Here is a 23,467-nt window from a genome sequence, read left to right on the forward strand (position 1 = left end):
TTTTCCGTAAGTACAAGAAATGTAACCTGTGTCATTTTGGACGTATTGGAACATGTGACGTACTTCGTAAAAATGGTACATGTTCTAGCATGGCTTGCAACCGAACATGTGCTGCTGTGTGCCATGATGGTACATTTCTTGTAGCATACACTACTTGTTCCGTGATGATGGCGTATGGAACTTATTGTGGCTGCCCATACAACAACAACATGTCCCGTACCAAAGAAGTATGGACATGTTCTGTAGTCCGGTAATACAGTACATGTTGTGGCAACAAGGTTAGCATGTATGTGTCCCATACTTTGACAGGAGTTTTTCTAACAGTGTACGCTCTCATGAAGGAGCGGTTAGTTGACTCAACAACAGGCCCGGGCGTCCGTACGCCTTGGACTGCGAGAAGCTTCCATTTAAGCTGTATGTAAAAGAAAAACAAAACTAAACAGAAAAGGCGTCCGGCTGATGAAGCCGTCCGACATGTGTGTTTATTAGTGCAACAAACTATATCTTTAAGCGCTTCCTTCAATAGATAAGTGGCTGATTCACACACTTCCGACCGCTCATGACCAAGTGCAGTGAAACCTCTTCTGATCTCTCGCGGCGAGTGAACACACTGGCGCCATCTATCGGGTGGAACATTTGGCATTCCCGTTCATTTTCTATTCGCGCATAATTTTTTTTCGAAAAACTTGAGAACAGAATAAACGACAATTTTTCATCGATAGCACGTACATTTCATCTTGCAAACACGGAAAAACTTTCGCTTTAGTGAAATGCATCTCCGTGGTCACCTCATAGATGGCTCCAGCGTGCCGGTGCGTTCTCTCGTGGTAAGAGATCACAAGAACTCGGTCGTGAACAAACACAAGGGTGTGATTGGGCCTTAACTCTCCGTTCCCTGCAGCACGGCCATCTGCCTCTATCTCCTGAACAAGTATGCCCCGGGGAGCGAACTGTACCCGAAGGACGTTGAAAAGCGCGCGAGGATCGACCAGTTAATGGCCGTTGTGACCAGCTGCCTCCAGCCACGCTACCATGACATCTACGTAGGTCGCTCGGTTTTCAGCACAAGTTCGTCGCGAGCAAATACGTACACGAACCCTAGATTGGCGTCCCAATATCACGTGACTTAAAGTGAGCAGCGTTACATGTGAAATACAATTAAAAAAAAAAAAGAATGAAAGTTTAGAAAATGAAAACAAGAAAAACTCCTACCAGATTGGATTATAAGCAGGTGGCAGATTTTTCGATGTTTATAAGAAAAGCTTGCAGATGGGCGTTGGCGTTTATTCATTGTGGAGAAATCGGTGTATACTGGCTATTTGTTTTGTGCGGCCTCTAGGAATAGCGTTAATTAATAACAACAATGCAAATAAACAAAAAAAAGATTCATAAAAACTAAAAGTTTAAATTTGATTTACAATTTGTATACATACCGTCACAGAGCTCTGCACTTGGTAGAATTCGACAATGCTTACAAAGGAGACATGGCGAGTATGAATACGGGTAAAAGTGCGGGGACTCGTTTACGTAATCCGGGGCTTTTCATTTTCTCCCTCTCCTGCTACCCACCTGCTCAGTGTGACAAAGAAAAAAAATTAAATAATAAGGGGCCTTCAGGCAAAATGTTTCCGCGACGAGAAAGACAAGTTTCTCTCGTTAATTTCCCAACACTGAACTGATAACGACTGCGAGTGTTGGTTCGAACACTGTCGTTCAGTTCTGACCTGGATATTGGCTACTCCAGCGAAATCGACGCCGCGTAGCGGTAACGCCGAGAAGCTCAAGAGAGGAGGTCGTTTCGACTCTGTCGCTTGCTATCGCTGCCTGGTTCTCGTAGGCAGCATAGAAACAAAGATCGTTCTCAGGAATTATTTTTATGTATCCGTCGTGTCATTCTTACGCATTGACTAGAAGAAGGATTCTACCGTCGGAAAATCGCTTTTATTTCATATGTTACACCGATTTTACGCTGCAGTCAACCTTACTAAAGCACTCAGTTGGGAAACTCGCCCTGAAAACCTGGGCCGCTGGCGTCCACCACGACGAGACTAAATACGATAACAGCGCCACCCATTAGCGACGAGTTGAAAATGAAAGTTGCTTTATATCGCTACTGCAAGATCGCCCCGCGAGATGGCGCCACCAGCCCTTCCGTGACCCGACGGAACCAGAAAGTGCAGCCGTGCTGTTCACGGAGTGGCCGTTGCGGGAGAAATGGCGGCGTTGCGATCGCCATTAGCTCGATACTGGGATAAGGATCGGCGCCACGTTTTCAGAGTAGGCTCTATGGCAGTTTCCCCACTGAGTGGTTCTAGTAACATTGGCTGCAGTGCAAGAAATTTATGGTGGTGTGCGTGCTGAACGACGAAAACGACCTCCTTTCGTCCGCCATTTTGCCCGACCAGCGCGCCCCCTATAGTTTCCTGGAGTCGCGAATACATCATGACCATTCGTGGTGGCGTACTTATTGACCTCACTAATTGCCAGACGGTAAAGTTCGCCAGCAGATTTCCGAAATCCGGCAAAAAATTTGAAACTTTCGTGTCCTTAGTAAACCGGGATACCAAACACACTCTGGTGAAATCTGGGGGAAACCTCTCGCTACCCGGAGCAACTAAAAACACTACTGATGCCTTATTAAAGTACCCATGGCTTGTGGGACGTGTTGCCGCTCGATTGAAGCATAGTCGTTGAGGCAACGATCATAGGGGCCAGATAAGGACAAAAAAGATAGATATAACAGATAACATGCATGCAAGATAACGATTCATAAGGGACGGCTCTTAGAATGGCGCCTTGGGAACGGCGCTCTTATAGTTCACGCGTCTCTGCAGAAATTGCCTCTGTTGCTGGGAGAGAAGCCCACGGCAGAGCAACTCCAGGCCCTCGAGGACCTTGCCCTGCAGGGCCTAGAGTTAATGATGGGGAGCAGCAAGTTCGCTGTCGGAGATGAGCTAACTCTGGCTGATCTCACACTGGTTGCGCATCTTGGTCTGTTGATAAAGGTAAGCATCTATACGCCGTAAAACGCGCTTCGCACGGTCGCAAAAGCATTTTCCTCGAATGCTCAGCGTCGTCTATGGGCAAATCAAAAAGCGTTTATGAGAATCGTCTGCAAAAAAGTTCCTCAGTTATTGAGCCTCTACCGTTGTTGCAAACGTAATGGCGGAACAAAATTGCGGCGCGTTGCAGTTACAGCGCTGACTCAACTTTAGCTCCACACTGTTATACCGCCCCGGGAGTGCCATCAATATGGAGGACAGCCACGTTTGCTACCATTGCGCATGTACACGGGCGGGTAGCCCTCGAAAAGGCTGATTCCCTCCATGAATGTTGCTGGTTTACTTTGTGTATTTACAACAACCGTTTTCTACGCGCTGCCTTGTTTGTCTGCTTAGCCGTGGCCTCTTTATAGACCTTTTTCGCTTACTCTTGTCCCCAGCCACCGGGCACGCAACTACGGTATGTGCGACGAAGAAATCATAAAACATTTCAGCCTGCAAAGAGTAAAAAAATCAAGGGGAGACAAAACGAGAATGGGTTACGGTTACGCTAAAATCTTCAATACATTTTATTGGTGTGACGACGGCAAAACAATGTTTTCGCTCATAGCGGGAGTGACGACATTTCAAGATTACGCCGCCCTAGTGAAACAAGTCTGTAGACAGTAGCTTTGTTCGATTTAGCTGCACCTCTTGCACCGTTGCACAAAAGTGTAGTGCGGTGTACTTCGGGTCGTATCTGAATACAATATAAATAAAGGGAAGAACATAAAAGGCAAGGACGGACTAGACGTTTGACCGCCCTTGTCTTTTATGTTCTTCACTTTATTTATACTACCCTTACCAGCACGCTCCCCATTCCAAGTATCTGAATACACATACCGGAAGTAGACTGGCGTACACTTTTCTGCACCAGTGCAAGAGGTGCCGGTAAATCGAACGACGCTCGTTTTATCGTGGGTAGCGCCATTTTAAATACTGTAGCGCCATCTAGCGAGATTCAGGTTCCGCGGCCAAGCTGAATGGTTAGGACCAGACATGTGCCTATCTCAAATACTCTACTCAAGATACTGTAATTCAAATACTTTTTGAAGTATCTTGGTATCTTGCAAATACTTTGGATCGAGAGTAGTTGATACTCTATTTTAATTACATCTCTGAGTATCTTGTACTCATCATCTGAAATAGATTTTTGACATTCCGCCATTCTCCGAGTTTTTCGGTATGAAGTGGCGTGGGCGTGGCACGAGCAAACGTGAACGATTTCTTCAGCGACCAAATCCCGTTGCTAACTCCGAGAAGCTACGGTGACTTAGATTGGGTTTCTGAAAACATCGCTTTTGTGCCGAGTGTGACTCATATTTCACCCCAAAGTTCGTACAATGAAGATTTTCACCTAGCCTTCCCAAAGACGCCCTTTTGTTTCCTAGATTTTCACCACCAAAAATAGTCAAACAAAAGGGGTGGTTTTACGGAAGTAAAGATTGACACACTGAGGCGCAACGCAGAACGGGAAACAACCCACGACAACAATTCAAACTTCAGTGTCAAGAAAGTAACAAATAGAATTAAATGCGAAATGGTCACAAAAAAAGACATTTTTTGTATATTTGATCCCGGTATAACAAAACGTCTAGGTTTTTTTTTTCTTTTTGTCGTCAGTCCGGCACTTATTGCTCTCGCGGACACTGTCTGTAAGCGAACATTGATAAGCAGAGAACAGGACAGGAAACCAACTACGCGCAGGGTGACCTCTCAAGATGCCAACCAAGCGTCCCCCAACGTTAAATGCCTTTCTGAACGCAACCTGCTTGAAGAAGGTGCGACCAATGCCGTGGGTATTATATGTGCTCTCTTTGTCATCCATTCAATCATTTCCGTACCCTAAGTTCGTTTATAGTGAACTCCCCATGTAGGGAATAAGATTGTAGTTCAACGACGCGTCCGCAGGACTTGATATTCAGCAATGTCACTATTCGAAACTTTCAGCGATAGTGGTACCGCGGTGTCAGAATGACACTCCCTAGCTCATGGATGCTCGGCTTCACAACAAAGGTGACTGCTTACACCTTCCAAGCGAAAAAAAATAGTCTCTAATACTGCTCGTATAAAGCAAAACTAGAATTAATTACGCGTTGCAGACCGCGTCTCTTACTACTGTTCTATGACCGTCATATAGATGACAGCCATTTCGATAGGCACCAGTGCGCACCTTATAGGTCGTGAAATTTGCGAATAGCTAAAGCGCCCTCGTTTTCTTTTTTTTTTTGTCCCACAAGGTTTTGTAACATGTATCAGTGATATCCTGCTCCTTATAATTGGACTGCATAAAACAGCACCAAGATGCTTTTTTTTCTCGTTTTGTGTTGTTGCGTTTTAATAAAGTATTCTGGTAAACCAGATTCGCGAAACTGTATAATTGTGCTTGTCACTGACGTCGATACAAATTACGCTGTGCGGAAGTATTTTCAAAAGTAATTGAATTACATTTCTAAGTATTTTTCCTCTACTGAGCATACTTATTTACAGTGAAAATAACTTGAGTAATATTTTAAATATTTATAGAGCAGGTATTTAGTAACTTAACTTAAATACTTTTATCGAGTATTTTGTCCAACACTGGTTAGAACCATTGGCGAAAGGGCTCTTCGGTGCTTGTTGGGTGCTCCGAAGTACTGGGTGCAGGATATCCGACTTGGGGCGGGTCTTGTGTTCTTGTGTGCCGCGAATAGTGTTTTTCAACGCATTGGGAAAGTTTCTTGTCCTGCATTATAGCGTCCGCCAGTGCGGCGATGCCAAGAAGAGTTACGCTGAACGCGCCACTCTTAGGAACTGTTGGTGAGTACTCAAAATATTGCAACAGTTTACAGCGATTGAATTTCCTTTCGGTTTTTTTGTCGTTTTAGAAGCGGTACACCGATAATATTTTTGGCGTTTTGTGTTGTCCACAACAATGAAATATAATATGAACAAAGACTCACGAGATGATCTCATCCCAGGAAACGATCGAAGGCAGCTCCCTTCGGCTTGGAGACGTAAAATTTTTAATTGATAACCTTGTGTCGACGAGTGAGTCCTTCGTCTATAGAACTAAAAATTGCCAAGTCGAAATGGGCCCATTGCCGGAGCGAGTCGGTCAATGAATCAATTACGCTTCGAAATCGATGCATGTGCATGTTTCAGCAATAGAAAGTGAAGTTTTCTTTCCAACTACGTTATGTACTAATTACCAAAATAAGAACAACCATCTCACGTTTTGACGTTCTGTAATGTAGTGGTAAGTTCCACGGTTTTCGCTATGCTTAGCGGACTTCGTGTTTTGGTTCTCAACCCTCTAGTCCTTACGTTTTCCGCAAAGCAAAGTAAAGCCGCGCACCAGTCGTGACCGAGACAACGATGTGTATGGTTCATGTATCGCGATTGGCGGCGAGAAACTAAACCTAATCAACGGTGACGTCAGTTAGAAGAGAATGAAATACCTACGGCGGACAGAAGTAGCCACAGCGACATATGACAACCAACGGCATAGGACAATACCAACTCGGAACAGGGAAGGCATGGGAAGAGTATGTCGATAGGTTGGAGATGTACAGCGTGTGTCACAAGCTGGCCAGCGAAGAACAAAAGTGCGCGATTTCACTCAGCTGTTGCGGCGCCGAAACGTACTCGCTCATAGTTACGCTACTTAAGCCTAGCCGTCCGACGACAGCGAACTATTCATATATTGTGGCAGCAGTGAAGTAAGCATAGAGACACCCACTTACCTAACTCCACTTACCACAAGAAGCACACGACTCACAAAGGAACACTCCTTGCATTTCATAATGGCCAAAACAAATGCTTTGAAGCAGTTATAATAATAATAATAATAATAATAATGTTTATTTTCCGTCAAAACACAAATGACGGAGGGAGACCGAGGAAAAAAGCTGCATCATGCAGCTTGACGGGCCCTCAGCCCCCCCTCCTTACACATGGCAGCAGTGGCACAAGTAATCCAAAAAGAAAACCAAGAGGAAAGATAACAATTTCAGAGATAAGAACAGGACAATATTACAAAAAAGGTGCGACTATATATAAAAGGCAAACAAAATCAAAGCACATGCAAGCAAAGCATTATACAATTCAGCAAAAATTTAGTTTATGAAACATGACAACTAAGCAATCACATTTGGAAAAGAAAAAAAATGCTCGGAGATTTTTTACAGATGTTGTCGGAAGGTCAATGTTGTGAGTAACAAGAAAATTAAGCAGTCGAGGATGTGCATACTTTAACATTTGTTCACCGTAGTTAGTTTTGCAAATAGGGAGCGTCCAAATTTCCGTGTTTCGAGTAGGATATGTTGCTACTCTTAGCGAGAGAGACGCCAATTCACTAAGGGCATGAAGATTTGTTTGTACTTCGGATTTATAGGTCATGCATAAACGATATTTATATAATCTATTTACAGGCATCAAATTTAAACGTTTAAAGAGAGGTTCGCTAGGGTGGTCGTATGACACGTTACAAATACTTCGCAATATTTTCTTTTGTATCACAAGTATTTTGTTTAAATTTGTATTCGTAGTAGTACCCCAGACTAAGAAGGAATAATGAATGTGGGAGAGAAACAATGCATTATAAATAATTAATTTTACATTTGTGGGCAGAATATGGCGATGACGATACATTAAGCCGGCGACTCGTGACAATTTTACCGAAATATAATTTACGTGTTCATCCCAACTCATTCGATCCGTAAATATAACGCCAAGTGTCTTAAAACTAGATACAATATCTATTTTGGTTCCATTTAAAACAATATCAGTAGTTATATAATCATTCTTACTTTTTGGGCGAAATAAAATTGCTTTTGTTTTGTTATCATTTATTTTTAAAGCATTACATTGACTCCAAGTAGCGAGGTCTTTCAACGTTTGATTTGCCTTTATTGCTAGTTCCTGACAGCAGTTACCGGTAAAAAATAAACTTGTATCATCAGCGTAAATTACGTATTTAACACTTTTATTAATATTGACAATATCGTTAACATATAAATTAAAAAGGAAGGGACCTAATATGCTTCCTTGTGGAACGCCAGATAGAATGGGTTTAATGCCAGATGAATAACCATTTATATGAACGTACTGTTTACGATGTGCAAGATAAGATGTTATGAGAGTTGATGCATGTCCACGAAATCCATACATTTGTAATTTTTTTTAGTAGCAGACTGTGATTTAAGTGATCGAATGCTTTGCTGAAATCAATAAAAATACCAAGAGTCATTTTTTTTTCTTCAAAGCTTTTCAAGATGTATTCTTCTTGCTCCAGGAGTGCCAATTCTGTGGAACGGTGTTTGCGAAACCCAAACTGTGATGGAGAGATTAAACCGTGTTTATCTACGCAATGTACCATACGCGAAAGTAGAATTTTTTCGAGGCCTTTTGAAAACACTGATAAAATTGAGATTGGCCTGTAGTTACCTATATCATTCTTGTCACCTTTTTTATAGAGAACGCTAACTTTCGCAATCTGCATTTTTTGGGGAAATACCCCATTGTACAAGCACAAATTAAAGATATACGTCAAACAGGGCAATATGAGATCTAAAACGTATTTTATCGGACCTATTTGTAACTCGTCAGCGTCGCAGCTGCTACTATTCTTTAGTAATAAAAATGCTTGTGTCACCTCATTATCAGTTACTGGCTGAAGAAAGATAGAGCTACTACTTCTGTGTTCGACATACGCGCAAGCATTTGTATCGGGATCATCTCTTGATAGGTTTACAAAATAATCATTGAAAGCGTCTGCTAGTGCTTGATCCGTTAGGTCCCTATCATTCAGGCGTATTTTTTGGATATGTTTCATGTTATGTGAACGATTTAGAACATTGGTAAGCTTTTTCCATGTGACGTCTGTCCTCATTGATGATGATATAAAGTAGTTACTAAAGTACCTTGCTCTAGCTGTTTTTAGTTCCTTTGTAAGTCTATTTCGATATGATTTGAAAACTTTAAGGTGTTCAGGCTCCCTTGTTTCCACAAACTTTTTATACAAAACATTTTTTCTATTAATTTTAATAAGAAGCTCTGGTGTTACCCATGGTTTACGATTTCTTTTGGTCAATCTAACAGATTTATAAGGAAAGCACACTTTATATAGTTGCTGAAATTTGTTTAAGAACAAATTATATGCTTCGTCAGCGTTCATTTCATTAAAGACTTCGTTCCAGTCTAGTTCCGAGATTTTAGTCCTAAATTCACAAAGGTTATACTCAGTAATATTCTGAAAGGATCCTCGAAATCTGTTCCTTGTAGTTTTAGATATTTCTTTTTTGACACACAAAAATATACCTATAGATGATCACTTATATCTGTACTAATTATCCCCGATTTTACGCAGGGTAATTCAAAACTTGTTATAAACAAATCGAGCAAAGTTGATGATTCTGCTGTAATTCTGGTAGGTGAGGTAATGACATTCGTACAACCACTACTGTTAATCAGTACTTCTAATTGTCTTTTATTTGGGGTGTCTTGAAGCATATTTAGATTAAAAGCACCCCCCAGAAAAATATTATATCTGTTTTCTGCTGCGAACCTCAAATATGTTTTTAGAAAAGCAAAAACAGAAGTCAAACTCCCGTCCGGTAGCCTATAAAACACAGAGATAAGATTTTTGTTCACAAGCAGGGATAGCACTTCATAGTCTTCATTAATGATCGAGTATTCTTCTAAAACCTCACCACACATATTATCTCTAAGCATTAACGACACGCCTCCTCCGCGCCCAGTTGTTCTATTCAGGAAGTATCCATTATACATTGGCAGTTCAAAAACATCACTGTCGTCTGAATACCATGTTTCTGAAAACATAATAACATCGAACAAAAAACAAAATTCATTAAAAAATAAAGCAAGCTCTTCAGTTTTGTTCCGAGCTGAACGAGTGTTTAAGTGGACACATTTGAATGACTTCTTTTTTTCTCGTACAGGTTCTGAGTAGAATTCACTTCCGGAGGCTAATTTTTAAACATATAATTTTAATCAGGTTATAGAAGATTATTTACTTAATTAACCTAGATTTTCTACAGCATTGGTCTTGTCTGTATGTTTATATGGTATATATAAGGTGTCCCAAGTCACCAGGCTCGATCTCAAATGGGCCGTAAAAATCGACGCCTGCACGTAGCAATCTAAACTGTTCGTTATGGTGAATTTCACAAGTCGGTTTTTTCTTGTAAAATTACAAAGCATAGCTCTCTTTCTGTAAAAAAATAGGGCCAAGAAACTTGCCAGGATCAACGGCGGGCGGCGACGCAGACGACCAAGTCGAGTAGCGGTGCGCGTTTGGCTCTCGTGTTGATAAATGGCGCTACCTCCTTAACCAGACTGCTCGCGACCACCTTGGTTTATTAAAATGAATATAATATTGTTGTAATGTACCTTTGGTTAAAATATAAATGCGGACAGTAAAAGTAAATGCATAGCAACGGCGCTTTTGCTTCCAACGGATCTCGTCTGCATTTCGTCTGCTTTCTTTCGCTGGTCGGCTACATCCTCAGACGGTGCTCCAAACGCCATCTATCAATACGCGCGCCAAACGCACCCCGCAACTCGACTTGGTTGTCCGTGTCGCCGCCGGCCGTTGAGCCTGGCAAGTTTCTTGGCCCTATATTTTACAGAAAGAGAGCTATGCTTTTGTAATTTTACAAGAAAAAACCGACCTGTGAAATACACTTTTGACGAAAAGTTTAGATTGCTATGTGCAGGTGTCGATTTCTACGGTTCATTTTAGATCGAGCCTGGTGACTTGGGACACCCTATATATGCACATATAGGGTGAATGAAGTAACCACGCTCGATCTAAAATGGGCCGTAGGAATCGGCTCCTGCACCTAGCGAGCTAAACTTTTCGTTAAAGGTGTATTTAACAGGTCGGGTTTTTATTGTAAAATTAGAAAGCGTAGCTTCCTTTCTCTAAAAAATAGGACCAATAAACTTGGCAGGGTCACCGGCGGCTGGCGACGCAGACGACAGAGTCGAGTGGCGGTGCAAGCTTGGTGCGCGTATTGATACCTCGTTTTCGAGAGAGAGAGAGAACAAACATCTTTATTGCATCCAGTCCGATGCTTGCTTTGGTCACCACTCCTCGTCCAGGGTGCTTTTCACGTGCTGGACCAGGAGGGGCCAACGGGTAAGCTCATACTCAGGAGGGGGGTTAATCCAATCCTCCCAGCTCTGGGGGCGATGTGCAGGTGGCAACCTGCTTATGATGGCGTTTCTGGCTGGTATGACGCCTGTGCAAGCCCATAATTGGTGCTCATTGTTCGGGTAGCCTCCACAACTTCTGCATCTGGGCGTACCTGGCGCTCCTGAGATATGGTGCTTGTGGTGTAGCGTAAGGAGCGTGCCGGTTTGTGCTCTACGTATGATGGTGGCATCCTCTCTGTTGAGCATACGCGATGGAGATCTTAGTGATGTGTTATTATGCCTGAGTTCTTTAAGTGCACGGGTGCGCTCCTTGTGTAGGATCTTTCTATGATCGTACGGGTCGTAGTCCTGCGGCCAGGGAGTCGGAGGGCCCCGGGGGGCATGGTCGCGGGCGAGCTCGTGGGCTAGAGCGTTCCCTTCGATCCCTTGGTGACCTGGTATCCACTCTAGGAAAACGTGGAGTTTGGGGTGTTCGTACATATGCTTGACTAGTGCAGCTCTGATGTGAACCGGTAGCGTGTTCTGTCTGAAGTGGCGTATGGCGCTTTGACTATCTGTGCGTATGGTGATGTTGTCGGTACCATTGTGCTGCTGGATGGCTTCTGCGATGGCCTGGATCTCAAGTGATGTTGACGTAGGGGCGTTGGAGTGGTGATGGGCCTTCTTGAATTCTGGGCCAACAACAGCTGTGTTGCTTAGTTTTGTCTCGTTGTTGTAGCTGGCGTCCGTGTAGTAGTATGTGGTGGTAGTGTTATGTGAAAGGTGGAATGTGCGGTGTTCCCGCCGGGCCTTGTTCTCGATGCGGTGCATGTTCTTTTGTATTGGCCTGATCTCTATTCTTGGCACACTGTCCCATGGTGGTTCCAGTGGCGGGATGTCAGGCATGTTGGATATGTCGAAATGAAGATTTCTGAGGATGTTCCTGCCCTGTGTGGATGTTTGGAGGCGCTGGTACTGGGCGGAGTGGTGGAAGCTGATGCGCTCCTCAAGGGTGTTAAAGAGGCCTGTTTCTTATAATTTCTTGATCGGTGCAAAACGGGGCACCCCAAGGGCAAGTCGTGTTGCCTTGCGCAGTTGTGTTTCTAAATGTTTGTGCTGCGTCCTTGTAAGGCGCATGTAGGGCGCCGCATACATCACTCTGGAGGTAATTAGGGCTCCGGAAATTAAAAACAGCGCGGAAAGACGAGGACCAGACAAAGAAGTGACACGGACGTAGCGCTGACTTACAACTGAGTTTATTGAACGCAAACCCGCAATATTTATTTGCGGTGTCACGAACAGAAGAACATAAAAAAAAAAAAAAAATCAGCCCATGTGATGTGTCACCAATAAAAATAAAACAATGATAAAAAACATTGAAAAAACATTGAAAAAATAATAATGAAAAGCGCCATGACACAGCCGTACAGAGTATGGGCTAAAAATCTTGCAAGTCACGGAACCAGAAAATTCATCTCTTTGCCTGATAGGGCCACAGAAGGACTGCTTACACATGCTGCACCCAACCTCGCTATCTCAACAGCCTCTAGAATTTCCCGAGTAAGCTGGTCCCTATGACGCTTAACAACCTCACACCGTTGGAAGTCGGGAAGGCAATTACAGTCGCGGCAATGAATGCCCAGGTGACCAGACACGGTTGTGGAGACACTGTAAGCGTGCTCTCTCAACCTGTCGTTGAGACAGCGGCCCGTCTGGCCAACGTAGCGCCTGCCACACGTCAGAGGGAGAGAATAAACAACCCCCTCCGAACACGGGACGAAGCGATCTCGATGCCTCGTACTGCAAGCCGTGGCCGCCCTCGAAGAAGGGTTAACCGCTCTGCACAACCTGGACAGCTTGTCCGGGGCAGAGAATAAAACGTCGACGTCACACCTGCCAGCAATGCGTTTTAGGTTGTGGGACAGGCCGTGTACGTAGGGAATAACCACAAACTTTCTTCTTTCCCTCCCCTTTCTGTTGTTGGCCTCTTCTTCACTTCTCATAGGGCTGCTCTTGATATCTTTCAGCAAAGACTCGGCGACCGTTGTTAACACGTGAGAGGGAAACCCAGCATCTGCGAGGCGTTCAGTTTGCCTGTCAAAGCTATGTCTAATTTTATGATAACAAGACCTACGCAGCGCATGTGTATAGCAAGTCCTTGCAATCGCCCGCTTAACAGTTTTTGAGTGAGCGGACTCGAATGGCAACAATGGCTTTCCAGCACGGGGTTCATAGCTCCAACAAAGATGACCTGGACATATAGTTAAATTTAAATCCAAAAACCGGATGCATCCTGCCTGAGGCACTTCATGAGTCAGAACAAGTGGCGAAAGGCAATGACTAAAAATGCCTAAAACGTCAGTCATTGACGAAAGAAAGGATACGGCATCGGCATGAAACAAAATCAGAAAATCATCTACATACCGGAAGACCTTTGCAACTTTGGTTCCCCCAAGCCGATCAAAGATGATGCGGTCAAGGCTCGCTAACAACAAGTCGCTAAGTACGGGGGCAATGCAAGAACCAATACATACCCCTTGCCGTTGCAAATAGATGTTACCCTCCCAAGTCGCAAAGGTCGACCTCAGATACATATCAAGGAGTTCCATGAAGCCTTCAACTGAAAGTCCCGCAGCATTTTGAAAGGCAACTACACCAAACACATTGATGCAGTCACGAATGCAGGTAAGGAGTCCATTATGTGGCAAGGAGTAATACAAATCCTTAATATCGAATGAACAGGCCATAAAGCTAGTGCGCTGGTTGTCTTTAAGAAAAGAAATGACATTATCGGAACTCTTCACGAGAAAAGAATCGTGAATCTCAAACAGCTTCAAACTCTTTTGCAGGAACAAGGCAACCGACTTCTGCCAAGTACCGGCCTCCGAAACAATGACACGCAAAGGGCAATCTACCTTGTGCGTCTTTGCTGCGAAGAAAAGCTCCAAACTAAGCTGTTTCCCAGCGTCAATTTTCTTAACCAGCTGTTCGAGGTTCAGCCTCTTACAAAGTTTTTTCGCCTCAGATTTTTGTTTAGTTAGGGAAACGCTGTCCTTAGGCAGGAACACAGACGAAATAGCCACAAGTGCCTTGGATTTATAAAGGTCAACTGGAAGGACAAGGAACCCCCCTTCTTTATCTGAGGCTAATAAAGACAAAGAGTTATCTTTCAAAAAGGTTGACACCTTCTTAACCGGGATCTTGCTAGCGCCAGGCGTGCGTCTGGTCAACACATCCAGTGCCTCAGAGACGCACCTCTCGGCCTCCGCTTCCGGAACTTTCCTGGCAACATCCCGGACGAGGCTCAGAAGTTCCGCCCGCGATTTCTTCGGCTCCACGGCAAACTTTGGACCCCGGTCCAAAACACGACGGATGCTCTCAGGCAGGGAGACCTGACCCAGCGTGTGGACGGTGGACCTGCTTGGCGCAGCCCTCTTGGGAGCCGAAGCACGTAGCTCCGAAAGCATGCGTCGCCAATGGAACTCAGCAGTAGCATCAGCGAGTTCGCGGTACTCACGCCACCTCCTGCCTCCGTGACCGTTGGAAGTCGTGCCTTGAAGCATGAGAAAAAGGCACTCCTTGTAGAAGCGGGCCTGTCGATGCCATTCCGAACTGAGGACCTTGCACATCCTGACTCCGTGCCCCAGCGAGGGTTTGAAGCCGCCGAAGAGTAGGACGACGGATGCTCTCTGCCTGAGAGCATCCGTCGTGTTTTGGACCGGGGTCCAAAGTTTGCCGTGGAGCCGAAGAAATCGCGGGCGGAACTTCTGAGCCTCGTCCGGGATGTTGCCAGGAAAGTTCCGGAAGCGGAGGCTGAGAGGTGCGTCTCTGAGGGACTGGATGTGTTGACCAGACGCACGCCTGGCGCTAGCAAGATCCCGGTTAAGAAGGTGTCAACCTTTTTGAAAGATAACTCTTTGTCTTTATTAGCCTCAGATAAAGAAGGGGGGTTCCTTGTCCTTCCAGTTGACCTTTATAAATCCAAGGCACTTGTGGCTATTTCGTCTGTGTTCCTGCCTAAGGACAGCGTTTCCCTAACTAAACAAAAATCTGAGGCGAAAAAACTTTGTAAGAGGCTGAACCTCGAACAGCTGGTTAAGAAAATTGACGCTGGGAAACAGCTTAGTTTGGAGCTTTTCTTCGCAGCAAAGACGCACAAGGTAGATTGCCCTTTGCGTGTCATTGTTTCGGAGGCCGGCACTTGGCAGAAGTCGGTTGCCTTGTTCCTGCAAAAGAGTTTGAAGCTGTTTGAGATTCACGATCCTTTTCTCGTGAAGAGTTCCGATAATGTCATTTCTTTTCTTAAAGACAACCAGCGCACTAGCTTTATGGCCTGTTCATTCGATATTAAGGATTTGTATTACTCCTTGCCACATAATGGACTCCTTACCTGCATTCGTGACTGCATCGATGTGTTTGGTGTAGTTGCCTTTCAAAATGCTGCGGGACTTTCAGTTGAAGGCTTCATGGAACTCCTTGATATGTATCTGAGGTCGACCTTTGCGACTTGGGAGGGTAACATCTATTTGCAACGGCAAGGGGTATGTATTGGTTCTTGCATTGCCCCCGTACTTAGCGACTTGTTGTTAGCGAGCCTTGACCGCATCATCTTTGATCGGCTTGGGGGAACCAAAGTTGCAAAGGTCTTCCGGTATGTAGATGATTTTCTGATTTTGTTTCATGCCGATGCCGTATCCTTTCTTTCGTCAATGACTGACGTTTTAGGCATTTTTAGTCATTGCCTTTCGCCACTTGTTCTGACTCATGAAGTGCCTCAGGCAGGATGCATCCGGTTTTTGGATTTAAATTTAACTATATGTCCAGGTCATCTTTGTTGGAGCTATGAACCCCGTGCTGGAAAGCCATTGTTGCCATTCGAGTCCGCTCACTCAAAAACTGTTAAGCGGGCGATTGCAAGGACTTGCTATACACATGCGCTGCGTAGGTCTTGTTATCATAAAATTAGACATAGCTTTGACAGGCAAACTGAACGCCTCGCAGATGCTGGGTTTCCCTCTCACGTGTTAACAACGGTCGCCGAGTCTTTGCTGAAAGATATCAAGAGCAGCCCTATGAGAAGTGAAGAAGAGGCCAACAACAGAAAGGGGAGGGAAAGAAGAAAGTTTGTGGTTATTCCCTACGTACACGGCCTGTCCCACAACCTAAAACGCATTGCTGGCAGGTGTGACGTCGACGTTTTATTCTCTGCCCCGGACAAGCTGTCCAGGTTGTGCAGAGCGGTTAACCCTTCTTCGAGGGCGGCCACGGCTTGCAGTACGAGGCATCGAGATCGCTTCGTCCCGTGTTCGGAGGGGGTTGTTTATTCTCTCCCTCTGACGTGTGGCAGGCGCTACGTTGGCCAGACGGGCCGCTGTCTCAACGACAGGTTGAGAGAGCACGCTTACAGTGTCTCCACAACCGTGTCTGGTCACCTGGGCATTCATTGCCGCGACTGTAATTGCCTTCCCGACTTCCAACGGTGTGAGGTTGTTAAGCGTCATAGGGACCAGCTTACTCGGGAAATTCTAGAGGCTGTTGAGATAGCGAGGTTGGGTGCAGCATGTGTAAGGAGTCCTTCTGTGGCCCTATCAGGCAAAGAGATGAATTTTCTGGTTCCGTGACTTGCAAGATTGTTAGCCCATACTCTGTACGGCTGTGTCATGGCGCTTTTCATTATTATTTTTTCAATGTTTTTTCAATGTTTTTTATCATTGTTTTATTTTTATTGGTGACACATCACATGGGCTGAATTTTTTTATGTTCTTCTGTTCGTGACACCGCAAATAAATATTGCGGGTTTGCGTTCAATAAACTCAGTTGTAAGTCAGCGCTACGTCCGTGTCACTTCTTTGTCTGGTCCTCGTCTTTCCGCGCTGTTTTTAATTTCCGAAGTATGTACCAACTCGCCCAAGCCTCAACTTTAGTAATTAGGGCTTCGATGGTTTTCCGGAGTTCGTGCTCGCGGAGGCCTCGCTTTTTGCGAGTGATTCGCCCGAGTATGTGGATGATCTGATTGATCTGTTTGGTGACTAATTTAAGCCAGTGGTCGGCTTTACCGTTTTGGCTCAGATAGAACCCAAGGATCGTGATATGCGGTCTCCGTGGGATACTTGCCCCGTTGAGTTCGAGACGGATGAGGTCCCTAGTCTTCTCGGCATCTTTAGTATTGGAATCTAGGATAACTACGTACTCCGACTTTTTGGGTGAGCAACTGAGTCCAATACTTTGTACATAATCGCGGATAACATTGAGGCCCTGCTGTATGGTTGCTTCCTGTTCTGCCAGTGATCCGCGGTGACACCACAGAGTGATGTCGTCGGCGTAAAGCCCAAAGTGGAGGTCGGAGATAGTGCCGAGTAATGTGGGCAGGTCCTTCAATGCGAGATTGAAAAGGGTTGGGGAGAGTATCGAGCCTTGAGGGACACCGGCGTGCAGGGGAAATTTGGGGCTGGTATAGTCGTCAATCTTGATTTCTATCGTTCTGTCGGTTAACAAATTTCGAACGTAGTTATAGAGGCGTTTGCCTGGCTTGATGTCAATTAGCTTTTGGAGTACCGCATGGTGCATGACATTGTCGAACGCCTTGTGAATGTCGACGCCGGCGACGACTCTGGTTTGTGCGGTGCTGGATTGAATGAGCACGTCGTGCTGTATTCGGAGCATTGTGTCCTGTGTAGAAACATGCCGCCTGAATCCGGTCATAGAGTGATGAAAGACGTGGTGCTCTTCTAAGTGCCACTCCAAGCGTTGTAGCACCATCTTCTCTGTCAGCTTGCTTAGGCAAGAGGTGAGTGAGATGGGCCTAAGGTTGGTGATGCGGTCTGGTGGCTTGCTTGGTTTGGGGATGGGAATTATAATCGCTTCTTTCCACGATGGTGGGATGATGCCGGTTTTCCATGCTTGGTTTATCTGATCATGAAGTGCGTCGAGGTAGTTTTCGGGGAGATTCTTGATGATGGTATATGTGGTGCCGTCCTTCCCAGGTGTTGTGTTCCTCGTAATGCTGTGGAGGGCCGTAGCCAATTCTTCTTTACTAAATGGAGAGTTGATACCGGTGTCTTCATCCTCGGTTTCCGTCGTTGGGTAGTCTGGTGGTTGGGGGAGGTTATTTTGTACTGGGTATAATAGTTCTTGCAATTCCTTGGCGATTTGCTCTGGGGTCTTATTGGTTCTGAGCTGAAGTTTTTCTAGGCTGTGTCGAGGCTTGCCTTGGCCCAATAGTGTGCGTAGGGTCTGCCACACGCGAGGTGTTTGGAGTTGTCCATTGAGACCATCGCACATTTGTAGCCAAGTTTGAGTCGCCAATTCGTGCGCGTATATTTGCGCCTCTTCCGTAATGAGTTGGATAGCCTACTTGAGGCGGTTATTCTTTTTGTTGCGTTTCCAGCGCCTAACCATCTTTTGTCGTTTGTCCCAGAGGTCAAGAAGATGACGATCGATATATGGGTGGTCTTCGGATTTGGCTATGCGTTTGGCGAATTTGCGGTGCGTCATGATAATTCTTTCCACCCATTCTTCTGGGGCGTCGGTTTGTTCGAGGTGGCTCCGCAGATTATCCCACTTGGTAATATGGGCGGTGCTGGCCCGTGGAGAGCTCTTTCGTGCCATAAGAAGTTCAATGGTTGTAGCTAGAATATAATGGTCGCTACCTAGATCCTCGAGCGTGTTCTCCCATTCTGTTTTGCTCGGTCCGGCGTGCCACGTGAGGTCGGGGCTTGTGTCAGCTTCCACGCTGTTGCCTGCGCGTGTTGGAATGGTGGTATCGTTGAGAAGGGTCAGTCGATTTTGAGAGGTTGCGGTTTCAAGCCTGCGACCATTAGGAGAAGTGTGATAGTATCCCCATGCGACGTTCGGGCTGTTGAAGTCACCCGCTATGAGGATATCTTTGCGAGGGTGCATATCCTTGATTTCCTTGATCCACGTAGTATGCGCGGTGCGGCCGCCGGGTGTCCAGTACGTATTCACAATAACTGCTTTAGTGGCGCCCAGTTGACATTCTACGGCTACATGTTCTTGTTTCTCGGTGTTGTGCTGCTCTGTTTCCAACTGAATCGCAGGGATATGATTGGCCACATATGTGACGACCATGACCGGGGCCGATGGTGGAAGGGGGTTAGGTCTGGCGCGCGTGGCACGACATTTTTTGGTGATGCTTTGTTGTATGAAATGTTGGTACCCGGATAGTTTATAGTTGCCATTCGTTTCCTGAAGGAGTATGATATCTGGTTTGGTCTTTGCCTGCAGGATATGATGTTCAAGATGATACTTTTTCTTGCGTAGGCCCCTGCAGTTCCACTGCCAGACAATGGCTTTGTTAATGATCTTGCTGCTGGTCGGGGGATTACTGATCATTGTGCTAGAACCGTGCGTGGTGCGACGATGTCGGTTACCATTTTATACGAATATTGTGCCTGGGTATGCATGTCAGGTTCATCAGCACCATAGGAGTATGAATGGCAGGATAGCATCGATGATTGAAATTGTTGCTTCACAACACGGGAGCGACAATGCTGACAAAAAGCTTCGGATCTTAATGGCAACACAAGAAATTATCGACTTCGCTGCGGATGAAGTAGAACCAGGTTGGGCGGGGGTCTCGGAGTTTTCTTCGCATTCCTTTTTTTCTTTGGTTGGTGTGACAGGCTTCTGAAAACGCTCGGTCGTTTGAGATATCTGCCTCGAGGAAGCCGAAAGAGGGGTTCCCGGATCAGCCTGGGCACGAGTGGGCAGTGGTGGAAACTCGCTGTTGTCGTGCAAACGACCTGCATAGGAGTCAGTTGGTTTTGGAGCTTCCCGTCGAGGATTTTGGTCAAGCTTTCTTACAGCTGTGCTATGGCTTGTAGCCCCAGGTGAAGCGGATGAGAGAGTGATGCTCTTTGACGGCCCCGGCCTCTGGTTGGTCTCTTCAGAGGAAACGCCCGTTCCGATTGCTTTTTTGGCAGATAAATAGTCCATCTTAGCTTCGTTCTTGAGCTTGTGGATTGATTCTTCCTTCTTGTATTCTGAGCAGCTTATGGACGTCGATTCGTGGTGGTTTCCACAGTTCACACATTGTGGATGGTCTGCATCGCAGATTTCTCGACTGTGGGGGCCCCCACAACGTGGGCATAGCTGCCGTTTCGTGCACGCTCCTCCAACATGCCCGAAATTGAAGCATTTGCGACATTGTAGGGGCTTCTCGATGAAAGGTAGGACCTTGAATCGGGTATGTCCGAGGACGACGTACTCAGGAGATCTAGTGGTGTTGAAAACCAGTTTCACAGTTTCGGATTGTCCTAGTCGGCGACTACTTCTCAAGGGTGCGATGCTGCAAAGAACTTGCTGTAGCTCTTCATCAGGGATATCTTTTGAGACTCCATTAATGACTCCCACTGCTGAGTCCTTTGAATGAGGTTGGTACACACGCACTGGGATCCCGCCAATAGAGGTGATGGTTAGCAGCGCCTTTGTCGACTCCATGTTCCTGGTGTCAACGGCTAACAAATTCAGTCTCGGGTTCGGTCGCACTTCAGTTACTCCATCTGGGGCAGAACCTTGAAGTTTTTCACGCAGCTTCAGTGGGTTCACTTTTGTTATGAGATGGTCTCCGTCTACTGGTTTTATCACGACTGTGAGAGCGTCCATGCTAGGTGTTGTGTTAATCACTGTGTCCCCGCTTGATGCAATGCTCGATTTTTTGCACCTTTTTCGGCTGCTCGTTGTCCAGTTGTTTTCTATTAGTGGCATTTCAGAGTCAAAGCAACAAAAGGCACTCGATGTACTGGACCTGTCTGAGCTGGTGTCGTTCGTGGTGATGGGCAAGAAGCCATTTGCAGGCCCTGAGTCGCTTGGAGGTTCATTTTCTTGCGCGGCTGCTTGGTAGAACGCTTCATTGGCAATGCTCGACGTGTCAGGTAGGAGGGACAGGGTCAGTCGGTCGGGTCGGCGGCCGGTATACACCGGTTAGTCTTGGCTTTGAAGGCCGCCAAGGCCTAGGCTTTGCTCTTGGTCGAATACACGACCGCACCTATTTAGAGCCAAGAAAGTTCGACGTATACAGAATATTACTCACAATTTGTAGCCAGAACCGAAGGGAACACAAGCTGCTTCTTCAACGTCGTCGTCTTCCTTTCCTCGTTTTCGAGACTGTTCGCGACCAGTGATCTCCCTACACCCCCCCCTAAGGTGGATGTACACCCCCCCCCCCCCCCCTTTGTTTTTCTGAAGGCGCCCGATTAATTCGCAACGACTCCTGTATTCTTAATGCCCCCGCCCCCCCCCCCCCCCCCCTCCTAAAAATTTAGGCGCCCCCTTAATTTCAATTTTTGGGGAAACCCCTGCTCGGCGACCACCGTGGTTTATTAAAATGAACATAATTTTTTTTGTAATGTACTTTTGAATAAGAAAGAAACGCGAACAATAAAAGCAGGACTTAAAGTAAAAAAAATGCGTTTGAATAACGACGCCGTTTTTGCTGCCGACGGATTTCGCCTGCGTGTCGTCTGTTTTCTTTCGCTGGTCGGCTACATTTTCCGACGCTGCTCCCGACGCCATCTATCAAATACGCTTGCCAAACGGGCCCTGCCACTTGACTCGATCGTCTGTGTAACCGTCCGCCGTTCACCCTGACAAATCTTGTTTAACTTTCTTTTTTTTAATTTTTTTTTACAGAAATTACATTTTGTAGTTTTACAAGAAAAAACGAAGGTGTGAAATACGCATTTGACGAAAAGTTTAAATTGCCTCGCACAGGTTCCGATTTTTACGGTAATTTAGTATCGAACCCGGTGACTTCACACACCTTATATATATATCTTTTTACTATATTTGTCGGCCAAGATTGGCTTGTTTTGTTTTCTTGTATTTTCTGCTATTGTGTATTTACATGCCTTTACATCTGTTTATATTTTGCTCCTGCTGCCTGGCCCAGAGAACTGGCCTGTAGTATTGTGAAATAAATAAATAAATAAAATTGGAGTCATTCCACTCTGTGAAGGCGATTGGCCAGCAAAGCTGTAGAGCACTGCAACAAATGAATCAACAAGAGACACACAAAACCAGTTCACCAAATTTTTATTTACAGTATCTACACATGACCGATGGCGCTCGTCATAGGCACGTTGCTTTTCGGGAGTCTTAACTATGCGTGGCCTTCCCATAGCAACTGCAGAACAGAATGGAATGCCCTGCTCGGCAGATGCTGCTTTTATATATGTAAAGCAGTGACGTCACCCCACTCGAGTGGGAGAAGGCCCATTCTTCTCGGATGTATCTTTATTATCACACGTTTCCACGTCTTTCCTTATCAAAATGCCTATCGAGGTGACGAGGTGTATATGCATTTCCATACAGTGGAACTCTTTTACATGCAATTTCTGAGTTTTGTTTTTGCACACAGATACCAAATATGCATGGAACCCTAGCCATATATTGAGCATTCGCTCTTAGAAGTCGCACCTGTGTCCGCGGTCTTCCGAGCTCTATGAAAGGTTCAAGTTTTACAAACCGCATCAGTCGGCGGGGGAGAGCATCGCCGACTACGTGACAGCTCTTCGCAAGCTAGCGGGCGATTGCGAGTTCGGGGACAAAAAGTTGCCACTCGGTGTCATGCTACGTGACTGTTTTCTGTGTGGAATTCGCAGCGAGGCGATACAACAGGGGCTGCTCGCCGAACACATGCTAACGTTCGATGTGGCGTATGACTTGGCGCTCACGGCGGAAGCCGTATGCAGCCAGGCAGCTGAATGACATCAACGATGATCGAAAGACAGTCTCGGACAGCGACGCCAGCGTGCACGCAACCGCAGAGAAGAGCTCGTCTCACGAAAAAGAAAGACAGTTGCTACCGTTGTAACGGTAAGCATCTTATAACGTCATGCAAGTTTAAAACTTAGATGTGTTATAAGTGTCAGAAGCTAGGGCACATCGCGCAGCGTGCCGTTCGAAGAAACAGGCGGAGACTTCAGCGTCAGGAAGCAGCCGTGGAAGTGCAGAACAGGTGCACGAAGTGGGTGAGTTATTCTCCATCTGTGACCTGAGGAAGGGAAAAGGTACATGGTCGAGGTTGCCATTGCAAATGAGCAAGTCGCCATGGAAATGGACTCTGATACTTTATGTTTGACAGTCAGCGAAGATACATTCAGGAAAATTGAAGCCCAAGAAAAAAGATCCCCGTCATGGAATCGAGCGCGAAGCAGCTCACGTGGTCCAGTGAAATGCTGCCGAACCTCGGTGAAGCGATGCTGGATGTCGTGTCTAGAAATTACGTCGCAACGTCACCGCTTCTAATGTCCGGAAGGCAGGGTAGT

The 23,467-nt window shown here is 45.8% G+C and overlaps 1 protein-coding gene across 1 annotated transcript in view; it reads left to right on the forward strand.

Moving 5' to 3' along the window:
• Positions 1-23,467, forward strand: part of LOC121835932 (glutathione S-transferase 1-1-like) — a 48,633-nt gene that overhangs the window by 18,196 nt on the left and 6,970 nt on the right. The window contains exons 3-4 of the mRNA XM_042290489.1: positions 902-1,043; positions 2,835-3,005. Of these exons, the coding sequence (XP_042146423.1) occupies positions 902-1,043; positions 2,835-3,005 (313 nt within the window). The remainder of the gene's footprint in view (positions 1-901; positions 1,044-2,834; positions 3,006-23,467) is intronic.

The sequence above is a fragment of the Ixodes scapularis genome, unplaced genomic scaffold (genome assembly GCF_016920785.2).
Source record: "Ixodes scapularis isolate PalLabHiFi unplaced genomic scaffold, ASM1692078v2 PGA_scaffold1__304_contigs__length_218370807, whole genome shotgun sequence".
NCBI classification, from domain to species: domain Eukaryota; kingdom Metazoa; phylum Arthropoda; class Arachnida; order Ixodida; family Ixodidae; genus Ixodes; species Ixodes scapularis.